The sequence below is a fragment of the Penicillium citrinum genome (genome assembly GCF_028827155.1).
Source record: "Penicillium citrinum strain IBT 23319 chromosome Unknown utg000001l:1.0-4955037.0:1.0-4956770.0, whole genome shotgun sequence".
NCBI lineage: Eukaryota > Fungi > Ascomycota > Eurotiomycetes > Eurotiales > Aspergillaceae > Penicillium > Penicillium citrinum.
Window position 1 is genome coordinate 3,345,275 of NW_026622686.1, and position 17,870 is coordinate 3,363,144.

At 47.0% G+C, this 17,870-nt stretch overlaps 5 protein-coding genes across 5 annotated transcripts; 1 reads left to right on the forward strand and 4 right to left on the reverse strand.

The window, feature by feature from the left end:
• Positions 1-540: 540 nt before the first annotated feature.
• N7469_001257 (uncharacterized protein) lies at positions 541-818 on the forward strand (the record flags this gene model as incomplete). The annotated part of the gene is made up of 2 exons (XM_056640177.1): positions 541-554; positions 611-818. The coding sequence occupies 2 exons, from the start codon at positions 541-543 to the stop codon at positions 816-818; spliced, it is 222 nt and encodes a 73-aa protein (XP_056505934.1).
• Positions 819-4,905: 4,087 nt separating this feature from the next.
• On the reverse strand, positions 4,906-7,288 carry N7469_001258 (uncharacterized protein; the record flags this gene model as incomplete). The annotated part of the gene is made up of 5 exons (XM_056640178.1): positions 4,906-6,307; positions 6,373-6,469; positions 6,535-6,584; positions 6,954-7,140; positions 7,279-7,288. The coding sequence occupies 5 exons, from the start codon at positions 7,286-7,288 to the stop codon at positions 4,906-4,908; spliced, it is 1,746 nt and encodes a 581-aa protein (XP_056505935.1).
• A 5,599-nt stretch (positions 7,289-12,887) lies between these two features.
• N7469_001259 (uncharacterized protein) lies at positions 12,888-13,305 on the reverse strand (the record flags this gene model as incomplete). The annotated part of the gene is made up of 2 exons (XM_056640179.1): positions 12,888-13,160; positions 13,204-13,305. 2 exons carry the CDS (start codon positions 13,303-13,305, stop codon positions 12,888-12,890), a joined length of 375 nt encoding a protein of 124 aa, XP_056505936.1.
• A 1,215-nt stretch (positions 13,306-14,520) lies between these two features.
• Positions 14,521-15,608, reverse strand: tif35 (translation initiation factor eIF3 core subunit g; the record flags this gene model as incomplete). The annotated part of the gene is made up of 4 exons (XM_056640180.1): positions 14,521-14,573; positions 14,642-14,813; positions 14,897-15,518; positions 15,592-15,608. 4 exons carry the CDS (start codon positions 15,606-15,608, stop codon positions 14,521-14,523), a joined length of 864 nt encoding a protein of 287 aa, XP_056505937.1.
• Positions 15,609-16,170: 562 nt separating this feature from the next.
• On the reverse strand, positions 16,171-17,601 carry N7469_001261 (flavin-containing monooxygenase; the record flags this gene model as incomplete). The annotated part of the gene is made up of 1 exon (XM_056640181.1): positions 16,171-17,601. One exon carries the CDS (start codon positions 17,599-17,601, stop codon positions 16,171-16,173), a length of 1,431 nt encoding a protein of 476 aa, XP_056505938.1.
• Between the last annotated feature and the right edge of the window lie 269 nt (positions 17,602-17,870).

Sequence of the window (17,870 nt, forward strand, 5' to 3'; positions counted from 1 at the left end):
TTGATATATGTCTCTTTGTGGATGGCCTCTTGTCTTTTGCCACGATGTAGACGAGATGAGTGATGAATGCGGACATGACATTGCGCTGGGCTTGCTATCTCAACATAGGTACTCCATGATTGACAACCCTACTCTTCAAACTTCTAGTCCCTTTCTGCTATCCATAGTAAGCGATACGTAAGAGCTTTCATGAGAATGACTCTTCCACCTACAGTTTCCTAACTACAATTAGTTATGTACTAGTATACATCCCCCATGTCAGCAAAAGTACCATATAGCCCATTCTACCGCAGCCACGGTTACACTAGTTCCTAGCAAGTGACTAGGTCAACCTGTGGCCGTGGTACAGGTACCTCCCAATGGTTCATTAAGTACCTGACAGGGATTAACTTGTGTTCCTGAGGCAGCGAATCTGTGAGCCTCAGGTCCAATTTCCATAACGGGTTAGTGCAAATATACCACGTGATAAACATCTTCATCGGAGCTTCGCGATACTGTCATTCTTCAAACCCCCATATTTACCACTCAAAGCCAGTCTCAATGTCTCTGTGGAGGTACGTGATAGATGTACAATTATGTGCGCATGAGTTAAACTAACTAAACTTTTCAGCACGTACCGATCTCTCACCCCTAAAACCCGTGCTTTGTTCGGCGTCGGCGTCATGGCCTGGGCAACCATCGGATTATGGACGTCTCCACAGGTGGAAAGTGCGTTGGGAATGCAGGCAACGAAGGAGGAACAGGAAGCACTGGATCGAAAAATGGCTGTACGGATCTCGCGTGCAGGAGGGGACGACAATGGCAACCAGTCTCATTGAACTGTATCATTTCGAACCCAGGATGCAAGCTAGCGCGAGAATGGATTCCAGGTTCTTCCGGAGTCAAGTTCGAACTTGGAAATATACTACATTTTCCTCTTTGAGGTTGTGTATTGGATGGTGATACACTTTGCTGGCAATGGGTTCCCTGTATGCTACGACTCGGGATTCAAGAAAAGACGCTTTGGGAGTCGGCGTTTAGTGAAGCCGGTATGGAAGGGTCAGAGCGCGCTGGACTTCTTTTGTTGGCTATGGCTCGCCTGGCAAACGAATCGTTTGGTCAAAGCGTGCTTAGTCCTTGTTGTGACGGAGGAACAAGCGGGAAGAAAACCACATGTCCGTGCTGAAGCTTGGAAGACCCTTCTATTCTCAACTTGCATATTTATCCTCCTGCTCTATGAGGGGAACGTGACTCTCGCCGGATGTGTGTTTTGTTCTGCGCATCGGAACAACTGGTTTCTGTGAGAATTGATGGGGGTCTAGGCCAGATCGAGAGTCCTTGCTTAGACCCCAGACGGGCAAACCCAATAAGGAACTACTTTAACCTCCGGATTCAATGGGGTTGGGAATTCAATGCCGTTGCGAGTAGCAGATGCACTTGAAGATGGTCACACTCACTTTTTCCAGGGACCGGCCGAACTGATGCTGCGCCTCGGAGGATGTCTTGGTCAGATTTGGTTCGTGTCTTACGATCTCTCTGTCCGGCCCGTTGCTAGGTGGGCTATATTCTTACCAATAATGAGCATTCCATATGATCGACAACCCACGTCAAGCTTAACTCGACCCTAGAAAATGAACAATACTATGCACATAGACTACAAACCTTCATCTTTACTCCAGGGCTCGAAGTTCCCTCTCATAAATCCTATGGTGATCTTATGAGTCGAGTTGTCTTTTCTCCGGCGGTATGTAGTACGTAGCTCTGTAAGCCAATGCCATCAGACCAAGAGGCAATGGTCATAGCCAGCAAACAGATTATTGAAGCACAGGGAATCCAATCCTCTCCGCCGCATTATCCCAACATCAAACATCCTCACGTGGATAAATAGGATTCCTCTTCCGAATAGGAAGACAATTCAAGCCCAAAAAACCGTTGGCGTGAAACCGAGGAGAGCCCAGCCCTTTCGGATCACTCTTGAACGAGTGGCTATCGGCATCGCAAGAAAGAACAGACCGACGACCCGGACGGATTCGAATCTCGATCTGCATTTCCTGAGTTCAGGTCTTTGTCAAACACGACCAACCGAGCCGGGAAAGTGAGGAGAACGAGAAGAGATTCTCAATCGCGTGGAGCGACAGGAGCTGAGCTGCAGTTTCGTTTGTTGGCAATCTCGATGAAGAAATGAGGCTAGGGAAAGCACATGCCATGTGCAGGAGAGAACCCTGGTCCAGTATGTGCAACCTTGAAAGCTCTGATACTAGGTGTTCATACAGATCCCAGTTGAATAAGTTGAGATTTTCCAAGGATTAGATGCCTTGAATCGCAGATGATATTGATATCATCTGTGGCACGCGATTATTCAGGTTATAGATGTATACTACTTATTAGAGTCTAAATGAGGACTCAAAACTTACTACTGGTCTTACTCTGCCTTGAAAAACATTTATTTTGGCACCCAAAGTACGTATACTATGTCTTTCCATGTCCATCTATATCTCGGAATCATTGCACGCACCCAGCTGTCGTGTGACGGAAACATTTAGAATTGCTCCGTAACGGCCTGGTGAGGAAGAGCCGACGATAGTAATTTGAACGAGTATCATCGTCCGGGATGTTGATCACGAACAATCAAGAATGTGGAAGACCGCGTTGGACATGAGGTGTGTTTCGTCTAGGAGGAATCAAGTTAGCATGGACTTGCTCGATGAGTGCATGACAGCATTTCAGTATATCCATTTGGATTCGTCTTTCGCCCGATACTAGCCCTTGTGCGACGTGCAGGTGGCCAGGACATCGGCAATGATGTTTCCCGATGGCCGCAAGATATCGGGTGACAGTGCTGGATTTTCTATCTTGGTATTGCCACTTTACATCCATACACACGTTTAAGTTTGGTCTCGATTTGTATACACACGGGCTTTGGCAGCCTTCCATGAATGGAAATGGTATGTATATGGTACTTTTGACACATGCTCGAGCGATGACCACATCGCTCCTCGATGGAACACAAAGAAGAACTTTATCTTCCTAGATCTACCACTCAACTGGCTCTAGCATGAGGTCTTATGCCTTGTATTGTATTGGCCCTTCATACTTAATCTACATGGGTGAGGTTCCCACTAGCTCGCAGCGTAGGGCCAGGATCCTGGCCTTTGAACGGGGCACCCACATACGAAATAGGTAGCGTGAGGAGCATCAAGGGCCGCCGAGACTGTAGCGTCATCCCCAAGCTCTCATCATTCATCCACACACGATCCATAGTTATAAGAGGGGTTGAGATGAAGGGGTCCATGCTGAGGCCATATTGGATGGTAGATGTGTGATACAGCGCTCTGAATCACCACCATCACATCTTTCTCCCCACCACCACGACAATAATCATCGTCATCAGTTTCAAGTTTCTTCTCCACCATATGGTCCTAATAGTAGAGGTACATGACTATATCGGTTGAAGTCCCAAACAGGGAATATAACCTCTTGTATTGATATCCAGGTAATTTTACCTTCATGTATAAATTTGGCCACTGTGACCCCCGTCTGGGTGATTAGTCCAAGGTACCCTGCATGGGCTGTAATAGCCGCAAGACCAGGCTGAGCTGAAACGCAATAAATCACCAGTCAATGCACCGTCGATCCGATGAAGGATCGGTGGACTGATCTGCACATTCCATAATATCCTATTCAATGCAATGCATGTACGGCCATGCGGGTCATCGCCTGCCGGTAACCCTTGCTGCCTGGAGTTGAATCAAGCCCGAGAATTTGTTTACACTTGACAGCGTTGTATGTAGTCACTGTATGTATGTACAATATGTATGTCCACATGAACAAGGATGTTGCCCAGTGAGTGAAGCTCATTACTTTGATTGGCTATTCTGGCCGCTGCATCTTGCCATTCTTCGTTTGATGCAAGACTTCTGAAGTCGCAAAACCCAGCACAAGGGAAACAAAAAAGCAAATTGACTCACAATAGCTCCACACTGCTTGCCTTAATATCCCCTACTCTTATTAGACCCCGCCTCCATTACAACCCTATCTCCCAGATAGATGGTTCTGGGCGTAGGTGCTTCAGTCACTGCGCCTGAGTACGCCTTGTTGACGCCTTATAATGTGAAGGGGGCTGGAGGCAATACTAAACCAATCAAAAACCAGAAAAGGAGAGTTTTCAGTGCCTCGTTTCGGCGCGAATAAGACAGGCACTTCCCTGTAGTATCCTGGTCACCATCCTTGTCAAGATAGAGGGTTAGACCAGGACTGCAGCAAATAACGGCTCCTGGCGGTCAGGGTCAAGATAATTCGGAGAATTGCACAATACACCAAAGATGCATGAGCTCGTGTGGTTTCTAAACAAGATGAAACTAAGATAATCTTAATTGGAATAATAGAAGGTGCGTAGAAGGCAATTATACCATGGCATTCTTTGATGACATTCTGTATGTTTCCCGTTTTCTTTCCCCGATTCATGAAAGTTAAGAAAATAGTATAGGAAAAATGGGGCTTGAGTGTTTCCAAAGAGAATCTGACAATACTCTGCCGTGCTGGTCTCCTTTCTTCAGAGTACCGCAGCTCTTATCAACCGTCAACTTTACACCCCAGTCCTTCCAGAGGACTTGGAGAAATTGAGGAGCAAAAAGGAATTTCGCAATAGGAATCCACCAGAGAATAAAGAAATATGGTTAAGAAGCCGAAGCTTTCCAAAAGTCACACAAAGAATAGAAGTCAATAATGAGGCCGTGAAATCGTTTTCCGCGCCTTTCCTTGCACCATACCCGTAAGCCGTAGAACCCGTTCCCCGATTCTGCCAAAGATTTCTTGAAAACAAATACTCAAATCATAAAAAGAAGAGAAGAAGAGCTAGAGAGGACAATGATAAGCACGATGATCAAGACGAGGATAAGTATCGAAGAAGGCAATGTAGCCTCTCGTCTAGGTACACAAGCTATGCGGATTTTGAATAGGGTCATAACGGCCGTATGTTGAGTAAACAGGGTCATAACCGCCAGATCCAGGACGGTGATGGTGTGAAAGATCAGGAAATACTGGATCCTGATAAGGATCCAGAGAGGATTCCGTCTTCAGAGTATCCATCGGGTCCATAGTATCATTAATCATGGAGTAATCAAAGCCAGAAGAAGAAGACGACGAAACCAAAGGGCTATCGCTCAAGGGTGAGTGTTCATGCTTGTTTACCTGACGGTAATCTGTCCTTCCGTAAGGCAAACTGTTCCGGTAACCATTCTCATGCATTAGCATGTGAGAATGAGAGGCTGGGCCCATCCCATGAGGAAGACTGGCCCCGGGGCCGTCGCCACCTCCTCCGTCTGGTCCCATGCTGGCTGTACTATCACGTCTGATGTCCTTGTAATGGCCCGGAGATCGACCTCGTACTACCATTGGATGCGAATGTCGACGGGCAACCTGCACCCAATCTGATATTTCTCCACGAGGTACCTCAGCGTAAAGCTCTACCACGAGATTATAATATTGCTGCTGAGCACGGCGCTTTCCGTTGTTGGCGGTTGCCTTTTGAAATTGAATGCGTTCGAAAAGATGTGAAGTAGGTGGTTGGCAAGATTGAGGTGCCCCTGTAAAGGCGGAATTGTAGTCCAGAGACTGCGAGCTAAGTGGGAAGGACCCATGCCCTCCAACTCCAGTCGAGCCTGTAGTGAGAGATGGTGGTGGTGTTGGCTGTAATATGACTGGCCCGGGGGTACGTTCGGATTGCTTGTCTCGCTTGGGGGTGTGCTGCACCAAAGGCCGCGTTTCATTGTAGGATCCGTTCACAATGGCCGAGATGCACATCCTGAACCCTCGGATAGGCTCTAAGGTCTGATCGGGGTGTCTGATGAAAAGAGGAACTGTGGATGGCCAAGGATGGAGACTGAAGCTGCAGTTAACTGCAAAGTAATTCCGTCTGTAGCAGGTCCATTTTCCATCAGATGCAAAGAAGCCTCTTCCAATTTTGGCCTGAACTTCAGGCTTGATGGTCTGTTGAGTGCCTCCAAACTCTGCAACTATTGTTTCAAGGATGGTTGTATCTTCAAATGGAGGCGCCTCCACCTGAGTTGAGGGCCGCCCCGAAGCTTCTATCATTGGTTGTTGAAAGACAGCTGCTTGGCTTCGGTCCAATAAACCATCCATGACTCGGGGAGTACCCGTATATTGATGAGAGCGAGAGACGTCGTTTACTCCAGACAAGGGCAAGCCTATGCCTCGATGGAGAGCATATGAAGAGGAAAATGCATTTGTCCTGCCCATCAAAGCCGGAATGGAATTCACGGTATGATTTGGGCTCTGCATGGCAATGGACATACCAGCAGGTGGCTGTCTATACAAACGAACAACTTATTAGTCTGGTTGAATTCATACAGTTGGTAGGAACCCCAATCTTACAAAGCTGGTACTCGCCGGTAGTCTGTCATTCTGTCAAATTGATGTGTATGTTGAGGTAGATGAGGGAAAAGAGGACCAGAAGTGGGAGAAAAGGAATCTGATAGAATGATTCATTAGCTCAATCTTACCTCAAGAGGTTTACTTTCAAAAGGATTGACGTACCAGAACATGAATCTGGGGGAGTCATAGCAAGTGCAGATGATCCAGGATAACTATAACAGATGAAGCTTTTTAGTAAATCACCACATCACCTCGGACTGGCCCCGAGCGACCGATTCAGATAAAGTCAAAAGGATGAAGAAGAAATCATGATAGGAAATGAAAGAATAAAGGACAAAAGTCATCCAAGCAGAATTGAAGAAAATGGAAGCAAAGATACAGAGACAGATTGAGATAAAAAAAAAGACAAAATGTCGGAAGAAGCGCATGCACGCAGCGGATCAATATGGAAAGTACCGAAACAGGCTGGACTAAAGTGCAAAGTTGCCCGGACCAGGAGGAAGCACAACGACAAGGGGGATAAAAGAACTGGCCGAGTGGCGCGCAAGGGCAGTCCAAATTAAAAGGGCAGAATAACGTACTGTAAGTCCTGCATCGCAGGCTGTTGTGCATGGTACCGCACGCCGTTAGAGACCGGCATTGAACCAAGACCTCCAACTCGCTGTCCATCATCGTCTTCATTTGGAAAGCCCGTTACATGGGAGCTCATATAATCACCTTCTGTAGTAACGGGGCAGTCCATGCCGAAGTTTTCAGGTAAAAGTGAAGCTGTGAAAATTGTTAATCAAATGTACAAAATGAAGCAGAGCAGTCCATGAGGCAACTAGAGGCCCCCAAACAGTCAGAGTAGCCATCTGACCTGGAGCAGCAGTTTTAGTCAGATGGGAAAACGACGAGGAAACTTACAAGGATTCATCTTGATTGTGTTGATTCTAGGTGTCTCAAAAGACCCTGAAGAGTAGCTGAGGTAGCACTGGCAAGACTTTCAAATCTTCACTTCCAACTTTGACGTTTGAAAGATGCGGAGCAAAGACTATATGGAGCAATATGAAGGTTAGTGACCCGGTTCTAAGGCTTGAAGTTGGCATCCTCTAGGCTGTTACCCACCGCTGAGGAGCCGAAAGTGCATCAAAGCTGCGATGAAATGGACTTGTAGATAGGAAAAGAACGAGCATTGACCACCAACCTCTGGAGCAATATTCACTTACCAAAAAAGGCCAAATAGAATGCAGCAGGCTATAAAGATATTGGAAGATAAGAGGGGTCTTCAAAGTAGAAATGAGATAATGTTCGAGAGTTGTTGTGGGCAAGTAGAAGTATGAAATAGCAAAGAGTGAATGGGCATATGTGTATGTGCGTGAAGAAGAACAAAATGATAGAAGGGGGTAAGAACGAGAATAAGAAGAATATGTCTCAAAAGCGTGTGAAGGCGCCTATGGTGCCAGTATTGATCCGCGGACATGTACCAGTAATTTGGGAACTTCGCTCAGTGGACGAAAAGGATGCGTCACCGGTTGATGGGCATGTATTTCCTCATTGGGCCACCCTCACAAGCAGGTCATGGGCTTGTAAATCGTGGGTGGAATGCCACAATTCATGATCTTGATCTTTCGGGCCCCCCAGACACTAGATCGTGAAGATCCCACGGGTTTCAAATACTTGCAGGTCTATTGTACATGAAATGGAAAGGAAATGGGGAAGAAGAAAAAAGAAAAGATGATTCGATGTAATAAATCCAAATAATCGATTCAACAAGGTGAAGTGAAGGAATTGGAAAAGAAAACTTACTGATGTAATCTGGTGTGACTACACCCACAAATCAATCTCCAGCGCGCGGCGGGCGTTGGCTGACTGAATGTCAAGTATCCTGTACAGCGTGCTGTGCACAGTATGTAAAATGTAATCCCACCTACTTCGCAACCCTAAGCTGGGGGGAACACTATAGGTGTAATATTTCTTTTTGGCGGGTACTCAGACAAGCAGTACCGACACCTATGCAAGAGCAGGAGCCTCTGCTGTGGGTTTGAGCGATCAGATTAATTTCTTTTGAGTGGATTGTTGTGGCTGGGCTGGAGAGATATGGAGACTAGAGAAAAGGATGGTCTGCAGTTTTTCATGAAGGGCTCAATTGGTATTAATTGTTTCCTGGCTGTTGACAGATTCTAGGAGGCGTCTCCTCAGAGTTCATATCCTGGTCAATCTGGCAGCGAGCAAAAAAAGGATAGCCTCAAGCCATCATAGACCAAGTCGCCACGAGTTTCTGTGGAAATCTGGGCCTGCCAGGGACAGTGAAATACGTTGTATCCGGCAAGGCTACAGTGGGTGGCAGCATCCAGTTGCATAGGGGTCCAACCATAATAGGCCAAGGATTACAGTATCTTGTTCCGATGATCCTCTGGGCTTGCATTACTTTTTTTTTTCTCTTTCTTATTGTTTTATTTTTCTTATTTTGATTTTTTCCAAATTTGAATTTAGGATTTTCAAATTTCGACCCCCATTTTTCTTTTTGTGACCCTGGTCCCGGCAGATGGAGCACGCAAATAGAGTGCCCCATTGGGAGGAACTGTAGCATCGAATCATTGCCCGAGCTCATGACAGTTTGATTGTTCAAGGAGCATGGCATTGGCCGGAATCTCCATGTTACTCGTCCTGGGAGGACCCGAAATAATGCGTAGTGGTCGATCCAAGCCCTGAAGGTGGATAAGGACCCGGTATGGGCAAGCAATGATAGCGATGCAAGAATGTAGGATGTATTTTCCATTACTAGTACGAGTCACCATCAAGTCAGATGTCCTAGTGCGAACACCCGATGGGCGGGCCACTGCAGAAAAAAAAAATCTAAATAAGATGAAACTAGACAAGAAAGAGAGAAGACAGGATGATCACCCCCCAGGATACCCGTGCAGAATCTACTTTTTTTCTTCTTCTTACCCCCCCCTACTGGCAGTCGCATGACGGTGATTGATGTATCAAACTTTAGGGAGCTGCAGGCCAGAGGACGTGGCGACCAACCAGCATATTGTAATAATTATATTGTATTAAATTGTTGTTGTTATTGCTCTCATGTGTGTATGAAAAATACCAAGACATCGCCCCTCTTGGCCCAAAAAAGAACAAGAACATCAAAGCGAGTGACGAAAGATCCAAGGAAAGAAGCTCCCCAAAATGGTCCGTGTGGTTTAGTGTACACCTGTCGGAGTCGTCCCATTCATTCTTTTTTGACTCTTTAATCTCTCTTTGGCTCGACATGCTAGCAGTAATCTTTGCATGACGAAAGAAAAGATCAGACGATCGGCAATTTCTTGCCCAGCCAGCTGCATTGCGCATATTAGCCAGGTGTTCACCGACAAACTCGAAGGAAGGCCTCTGTGGAGAGAGAGAGAGAGGGAGCCGGGAGCCCTTGAGGCCATCGTTCGAAAGCGATTTGATTCTGCTCCATGATCGGGGCAAAAAGGGAAGACTTAGAACCCGGGTCAATAAACCTCTGGTCTTTCCTAGAAGACTGTCTCCGCTACAGTAATATGTAAGGAAAAACTAAAAGATGCCCTAAGTACATAGTACGACGGGTAAAGCCGAACCATACTGCGGTCCGTACCCGGCAGTTTCCTCCAGAACTGAGCTTCTGGGGTCCACCGAAGCCTCTCAAAGAAAGAAAAAATCACTTTCAGTAGAAAGAGGAGACCGTGGTTCCGCTGGGGATCTGCTGTTTGAGATCATAGATCCAGATCCTAGACTCCAAGGGTGGGGCCCCAGCTCCAGTCGTGTTGAGAAATGCATGAGTCGCGAGAAGATCGGCCAACCTGCAGCAAGCTACATACATGGCTGGTTGTTGATGGGCAAAATAAAACACGCTGAGAGAGTACCCACCCTTTAATGACTGGCGGATCGGATATGCGATCTTATTGCGTGTTTTTCTTTTTCTTTTGGGACCAGTTACTGGGGTAGCCACCAAAGAAGCAGAATATGTTATGCATCAGCTCAGAAGGGCCCATTATTCTGGTTCCCCGAAATAAAGATGTGATGAGATTAACAAACTTTTGTTAAAGTTTGAGTATACTGTCTTAAAATGGGCTTAGAGCCGGAGAGTAGTAATTAAATGGGGGTATATTGTTGTCACTTGGTAGTCGTAACCGAGTGTACATTACAGGTGAAAGTGGAAGTTGATTCGACACTTTTGGAGGGATCAATTGCATTTCGTATGGGGCGGTGAAGATTGGTGTATGGTACATACACACATTAATTACTGACAGACTAGTGATGTGTACATGACTGCTGTAGATGTCCTGTATGTCAGGACTAGTGCAGCTCTTAGCCCTGTACGAAGTCCTTCGGTAGTTTTGGAGGCTTGCGTAGCGGTGGGGCCGACCCTAGTTTCCGGGCTGAAGCTACTATTTTAGGGCATGCTTACGGGTATCCCGTACTGAGATGGGGATTCAACCTTCTCTGTTTCTTCATGAAAAGATACATAGACCAACTACTGATCTGATCACCTCAAACTAGTGAATTAACAATGGATGAACTACCTACGACAGCGCAGTAGTGGCCGTCGTCGAGATCGATCATCCCGCACCCGTGCGGCATCTCCACTTGTCTCCACCTTTTACGATCCATCACACTGATTATTGCCTCTGAGACAGATAGAGGAGAACGAGCTCCTGAGAAATTGTCCGATTTCCTACTAGTAGTGGGGACTAGCTTTGGCGAAGCCCTGGTTTCTGCAGGTACTCTGTAACTCATCAACTTCCTGATGACAGTATGTAGTATGTCCTGATTTGGAGATTTGGTCGTGATCCAAGTACCTACATAGGTATGTACTATGTAATTAAATAATGCTAATATTATACTCCGACTTAGGTTTACTTGTTACGCGGAACTAGTAGCGGCAATTGCATGAACTCATCATTTCAACCAAGGTTCTAATCCGGTTCAAAGTTTGAACAAAGGTTGCATATTCTCCTAAGACATTTCGTCGTCGATTTCTCTACTTTCTGCGAGTCAGGGCTGTGTTGGGCACGTGCCGTACAAGCAAATCAAATCCAGAGATCCTTCAAAGAGGACCGGGAGCCTGAGCCTGCATCGAAGCAAGATATTCCGAAGTTAAGATGATCTTTTTTGTACGACACAGACCAACCCACGGCGCGAAAAGACCGTGGTCAATTCCGTAGTGTCTCCATGTCCGTCTGGCTGCGGCCGGCCGAATCCTGACACTGCGAACAAGGGGGAGAGAAAATAAAATTTTGAGCGGCAGGTTTAACATCAAGGAACGAAAATACCAACCTTCGGCCCCTCTCATAGTTAAGTCTCAAGAGCAAAAGCAGTGCATGCCTGTCATCGGGGCAATCGGGATAGTTCTACCATTTTTGCATGCGATAGTTTATTTTACCTTTCGGGTACGAGCAGGATGGAGCCATTGGCCACTAACACAGCCCTTCAGAGAACATCCCGAAAAGTCGCAACACCCGGTCATATTTCAGGCTACCTTTCCTCCCTTGTTCCGTGACCCTAGCCCATGATGTCTGTTGTTCTAGGATCTTTGCACCTCTAAGTGGAACCCGCCCATCCGGGGTACCGCTTGCTATCGAATTATCGCCGATGCCAGGCGTCCTAATCAGGTTTGCCGTGTCAGCATTGAATACTTCCAAGTTCTCGACTCATTGCGACCCGGGATGGGCAGCCGTTGGGGCCGGCCAAAAGTCTCGGTGAAGGCAAGACTTGACCTTCTCGACATCCACCGTGATCCATGGCGCCCAAACCCCCTCCACGTTAAGGTTTGAGACAAAGAGAGACAAAGAAGGAATGCGGGCACTGGAGATACTCGGTATTGATCCACAGTCTTCGTCTACTACATCAATTCCTCACAGCCGCAAGTCGAGCATAGGTTGCGCCAAACCTCGTGAGAGGTACCGACGACGTACCTACAAAGTACTACTTTAATTGCATACCACTGGATAGCTCTCGAAGTATATCACCAATACTTTGTGTGCTCCTTTTGGAACGGCTCCTCGAAACCACCGATATGATAGAAACTCAATTGGAGTGGCCCCATACTGGGAAGCATCTCTTTCCCATCTCCGTGGCCACAAAATTCAATGATTCCGTCGACTGCGTATCACGTCTCGCAAAAGATTCGAGGGTTACATGGGGCGACTCTCGACCTGACTCCCGGTAGCCCGCCGAAGATTTGGCTGCCTTTTGGGTCATTGGGTATGGCCCTTGATCTTCACTCTACAGTTTTCATCTCTCGACTAGCTGGATTATACAGCAGGACGGATGCTTCCATTGGTAGCTCGCCCCATGCTGTCATCCCAAACCTTGATCCACCAGAATCTCCAGCATACATTGTATCACCGTGAAAAAAGCCATCCTTGCAACGGTCCCGCGACGAGACCAAATTCAACTAAGAAAAGTCTCGCGACATGGATGGGACGAGGATGGTCAGAAGCAGATGGAAAAGCAGAAGGCTAGAATGTACCCGATGAGCAAGGATTGCGGCGACAGTATCGAATACTATTGGATTAGCACCGACAATGCTTTGGTAGACGTCTTGTCAGGAGGACAGGAAACTTTGAGATGGCACTGAGCTGCAGACCAATTGTGGACGTACCCTCAATGACCGAAAACACAAGCGTGAAGAGAAGGTACATGCTGAGAATGGAGGCAAAGCAAAGAACCCCTTGTCTGATGCCGCGGAATTGAGTCTCATCCTTTGCAAGCCATCTCCTCGATGCTTGATAGCCAATCCGAGCTTGTGCCCGAGTAACACGGAAGTCAGAGTCCTTAGGGCAAAACTTGCTCAACGGCACGAAGCCGACAGGGTGTCCCAAGACTTACCCTTCTCGTCGGTTGTTTGGGGATCGTATCACGGCAGTTTGCCACATCTAGATTCCGGGCATCTTCAGAACTAAGACTATTGTCACTGGTACTTCGGGACATCACGAACTCCTTTCACATGTATGTGTCTGTCATACTGCATGCCGCAATGACGGGGCTGAGCTTACAGTGTGCCCCCGAACGATGCCCTGGTGATGTTTGAGAAATCTGCAAGCAGTCAAACACCGTGAAGAAGCAATCTCCACTTCTCAGGTCGTTCTTGGGTTGAATACTAGTACAACTTAGTATGCGGATGCGTGAGAGACACACATCCACCTAGTAAGCTTCCTTTCTCCCCAAAGCCACCTCCTCGAAGGAATCGCCGATGTTACGTGATGCAACCCAATTCTAATCCCGGGAAAATAAGAAGTGAGTATGTTTGGCCTGGCCAGGCGTGAATCGCCCAGTCTAGGAGATCTTGGTAGATCTCTACTGTTGCAATTTCCTGCAGGATCTTGATCCGCGCGCAAATAGTGTCGAGTATACAACATGGATCTGGGGGCGTAACTTTCTCATTAATTGAAATTGGATACCATTCTCCACCGTTGGGCTTTAGTAAAAAAAAAAAAAGTTAATTCGAGGGCTCTAACTCACTCAATCCGTGGAATGTTCGACAGACCGAAAACATGCCATATTGCATTCTAATCAATGGTTGCTTAGCGCTAGGATGGCCCCGACACCCTCCCCTGGATGATCGACAACCTGAAGCTCCCGGCGGTAATTGAAGCCGATGGACATGAGAAGGATATGACAAATCACTGTGGTATTCTTCCCTCAAAGCTAGTACAATTAGAGCTATCATTGAGTGTACGTTGATCCTCGAGATGAGGTACTGACGGAGGACCGGTAGGATTAGGCAGCACCAGCTAGAAAACTGTGGCGCTGGTATACTAACAACTCGCTGGTGTCAAAACTTGGGGGAATTGACAAGGTCGTCGAAAGTAGTAAGCTGTGGACTCATTTCACTACTGCCATGTATATCGAAGCTTGATGGTGACAATTATTAGATAAAAATCCTTGAGTTGATGTCTACTAGGCTTAACCGCCTCAAATAATCCTGGATGCATAAATCTCTAAACCATTGCTTTTTGTATCGACTGACGAATGCAAGTAAATGACATAGTGGCTGTCTTTTGAGGAATCATCATTATCAATCAATCATACAGTACAAAGGAGAAGAGCTTCAGCCAAAAGCTAGGCCCGCCTGTAAAAAGAAAAAGGAGAATCCAACCAGATATGTCGTGAAAGAGAAAAAAAAGAAGGGAACTAGAAACGAATCTAAGTAGATCGCTTGGCGAACTCGACGCGAAGAATGAGGTGGCGGTAACCGACTGTAGAAGGAAAGAAGAATTAGCTTGTTTCGTCCCATATGATCCTTGGAGTGGATGATTGCACGTACAGCCGTCCAGTTTCTCGCAGGCGCGCACCGCGTCGGAGCGATCCGCATAGCTGATGAAAGCAAAGCCCTTGGCCCGCTGTGTCTCGCGGTCCCGGGCAAGGAAAACTCTGGTAACACGTCCGAACCGTTCGAAGAGATCCCGCAACTCTTGTTCCTCTGCCAACTCGCTGACCTGTAGGCGAAGAAAAGAAAAAGTTAATCAAAAAGTATGCCCAAAGAAATAAAGATCATCAAGTTCAAGATGGAAACACATACGTTTGTAACTCTGAGAGTAGCCAGGTCGTCCTTCTCGAAGCGACTGCCGCCCATCTTCTCGCCGCCAGCAGCACCGCCATTGCGCAGGTGAGGAGGCACATAGCTGGACTTGCCAGCACCTAGACCACCAGCATCCGGCTCGCCGGCTTCCATACCACCGGCGGAGGGCTCCTCGACGGGGGCCATTGTGTCCTTGAAAGGACAGCGAGCAGTGAAATGCTCTCCGGAACAAATACGACACTTGACCTTCTTGTCCTTCAACTGGTCCTTCATGCTGCCCTTCTCGCCTCCATCCTTCTCGGCCTCCTTGGCCTGTGCCTTCCAGTTGGTGCTAGGACGGAAAATGATGTTCTCGCCGACGGAGGTAGTGTCGAACGAGGGACCAGCAGCGTGGCCCTTCTCAAGGCCGAATTTGGCCCACGACCGGCGCTCAGCAACCTGAGGGTTCACATTTTCGCGGACGACGGTGGTCTTGATGCGGCGGGTGACCTTAACCTTCTTGTTGTCGTCATTGAAACGGTAGGAGATCACAGTCTTGGTTCCATCTTTGTTGGTAATCACTTGTTGCGCGGGGAGAGCGGAGGGGTCGTCAAATTCCTCGTCGTCGGCCCAGTCTGCACGGCTGTAAAAAAAAATTGAAAAAGATATGGTTAGCGATGGAAGTTTTCGAAATTATGTGGGCGGTATGTACTCACTTCCCGAGTCGAGACATGGTGTGTGCTGTGTTGATGTTGTGGTGGTAACTGAATTTCTGTGATTTCTTCAAAGGCGAGTGAATCCGTTGTGGATTTCATTCGCGGCGCGGCGATTTTCTTGTGGCGCAAGCTGTGGCTGGTGAGTACCTCACACGTGACTTTGGTGCCCCATTGGGCCAGTTGGTGAATCAATTTGATAGATAAAGTAGACCATTTTCGATCATCAGAGCTAGGTAACTTATTTTCAAATTTTAGGCTTGGATCCAAGCAGTAAAGCGATGGGGTTATGGGACGAGAAAAGATCACAGATATGGTAAGTCATGGAAAGCAGTCTAGTTCTAGAATCAGGGCTACTAGTTCTTTACTCGAAAAGGAACTTTTGATAGGTCTAGGTACCTACTTAGAAAGGTTTCTATGATCCTGGCAATACTACTAGTATTCTATGGGTCATCGATAAAACACAACTTTGATTGACCAAATGCTGTACGTAATTAGTGGCGGTACATCTATACACCAGTACTGGCTAGTAACTAGATATACACAATTCCTCTTGTCACGTCCTGTGTCGCCGCTATCAGATCAAGCAAATATAAGACCATTATCAATATTGCCAATCACAGCTTTATAAAGATCCAACAAATAATTGGTACGAGGAACCCAAGGTCCCGAGTTTCCACATTTGGGAAGCTCACTACCTCCCTGTACAACATATGTCGAGGTCAATGCTAGAAGTGGGCGATATCCTATCTTCTTAGCGTCAACGCCTCCTGGAACAGCACTTCTTTGACCTCGGGCCTGCATATTTTTAACCAAACGACAAAGCATGCGAGCACTGGCATCTGCTCCCAGGGTCCAGGATGCATTAATGTATCCCACCATGAAGAAAAAGTTCGGAACATCTTGAATCATTGTGTTGTTCCAAGCGTATTTCTCGCCAATATCAATTTTTTCATTATCCACGCTGATCCGAATACCTCCCATAGCTTGCATCTTGAGACCCGTAGCAGTGACAATAATATCGGCTTGCAGCTTTTCTCCAGATTGTAGAATGACGCCATCTTCTACAACCTGGCGGATGGTACCAGTTTCCACGCTGGCCTTGGAGTTGCGGATGGCTTCGAAAAAGTCGCCGTTAGGTGTGAAGCAGACACGCTGGTCCCAAGGCTTATATCTTGGGATGAAGTGTGGATCAAGAGGAACAGTTTCTGGCAGTTGTTTGGCGGCGGCTTGCTGGAGTTTAGTCCCCGCCCAGCCTGGGAATAATCGACAGACATGATAGAAAATGATGCCTATGATGATTTGAAGCAGTCGAATCAGCCGAATTGCGAGGTCCTGTGGAAGGAAGTCCCATTTGTATGGATTGTTTTCAATTTTCATAATGTAGGTTGGACTTCGTTGAAGCATTGTAACATGAGCCGCCTTGTCCGCTAGATTTGGCAGAAGAGTGATGGCAGTCGCGCCACTTCCAACGATGATGATTTTCTTCCCCGAGTAATCGAAGTTCTCAGGCCAGAATTGTGGGTGGATGACGGGACCAGCGAAGTTCTCAATTTCAGGAATTGATGCTGGAAGAGATTTTTTATAATCATAATACCCAGTGCCCATGACTATGAACTTGCATTTGAAATAGACGGTATCCCCATTCGGGTCGGTGGCAGTCAGCTGCCATTTTTGCTCCTTGTTCGACCAATTTGCAGCTGTGATATGATGCTTGAATCGAATATGTTGATCAATGCCCGTTTCAGAGACGGCTTCTGAAAGGTAGTCCATGATCAACGGAGCTGTGGCTATCAATTTACCTTGTTTCCAAGGTTTCCAAGGGAAGCCAAAAGTATAAAGATCGGAGTCTGATCTCAGGCCGGGATAGCGGAAGAAACTCCATGTGCCTCCAATCTCACCTCGCGCGTCTAGTATCAGGTAGCGAGAAGATGGTAATTCAGTTTGAACCCTGTACGCGGTATTTATTCCCGAGATGCCGGCTCCAACAATGATAACATCTAGTTCTTCCATGGCTAGTTCAAGCTGCTCTTGTCACTCAATGCGACGAGGAACTCTGGAAAGAATAATGGGTAAGCTATCCCTTGAACCCAACACACAAGGATACTGTAGTAGTGGCTAGTTCGCTGAGATCAAGCACTTGAGTTTGCGAAGTTGAAATCATCGAGTAAGAAAATACTAGTAATATCAACTGCCTGTGAGATTCGGACGACTCACGGTGTACTATGCAGGGACTGGATCGAGAAACCCCTGAACTGAGATCGATTCGGGTATGTTACCGA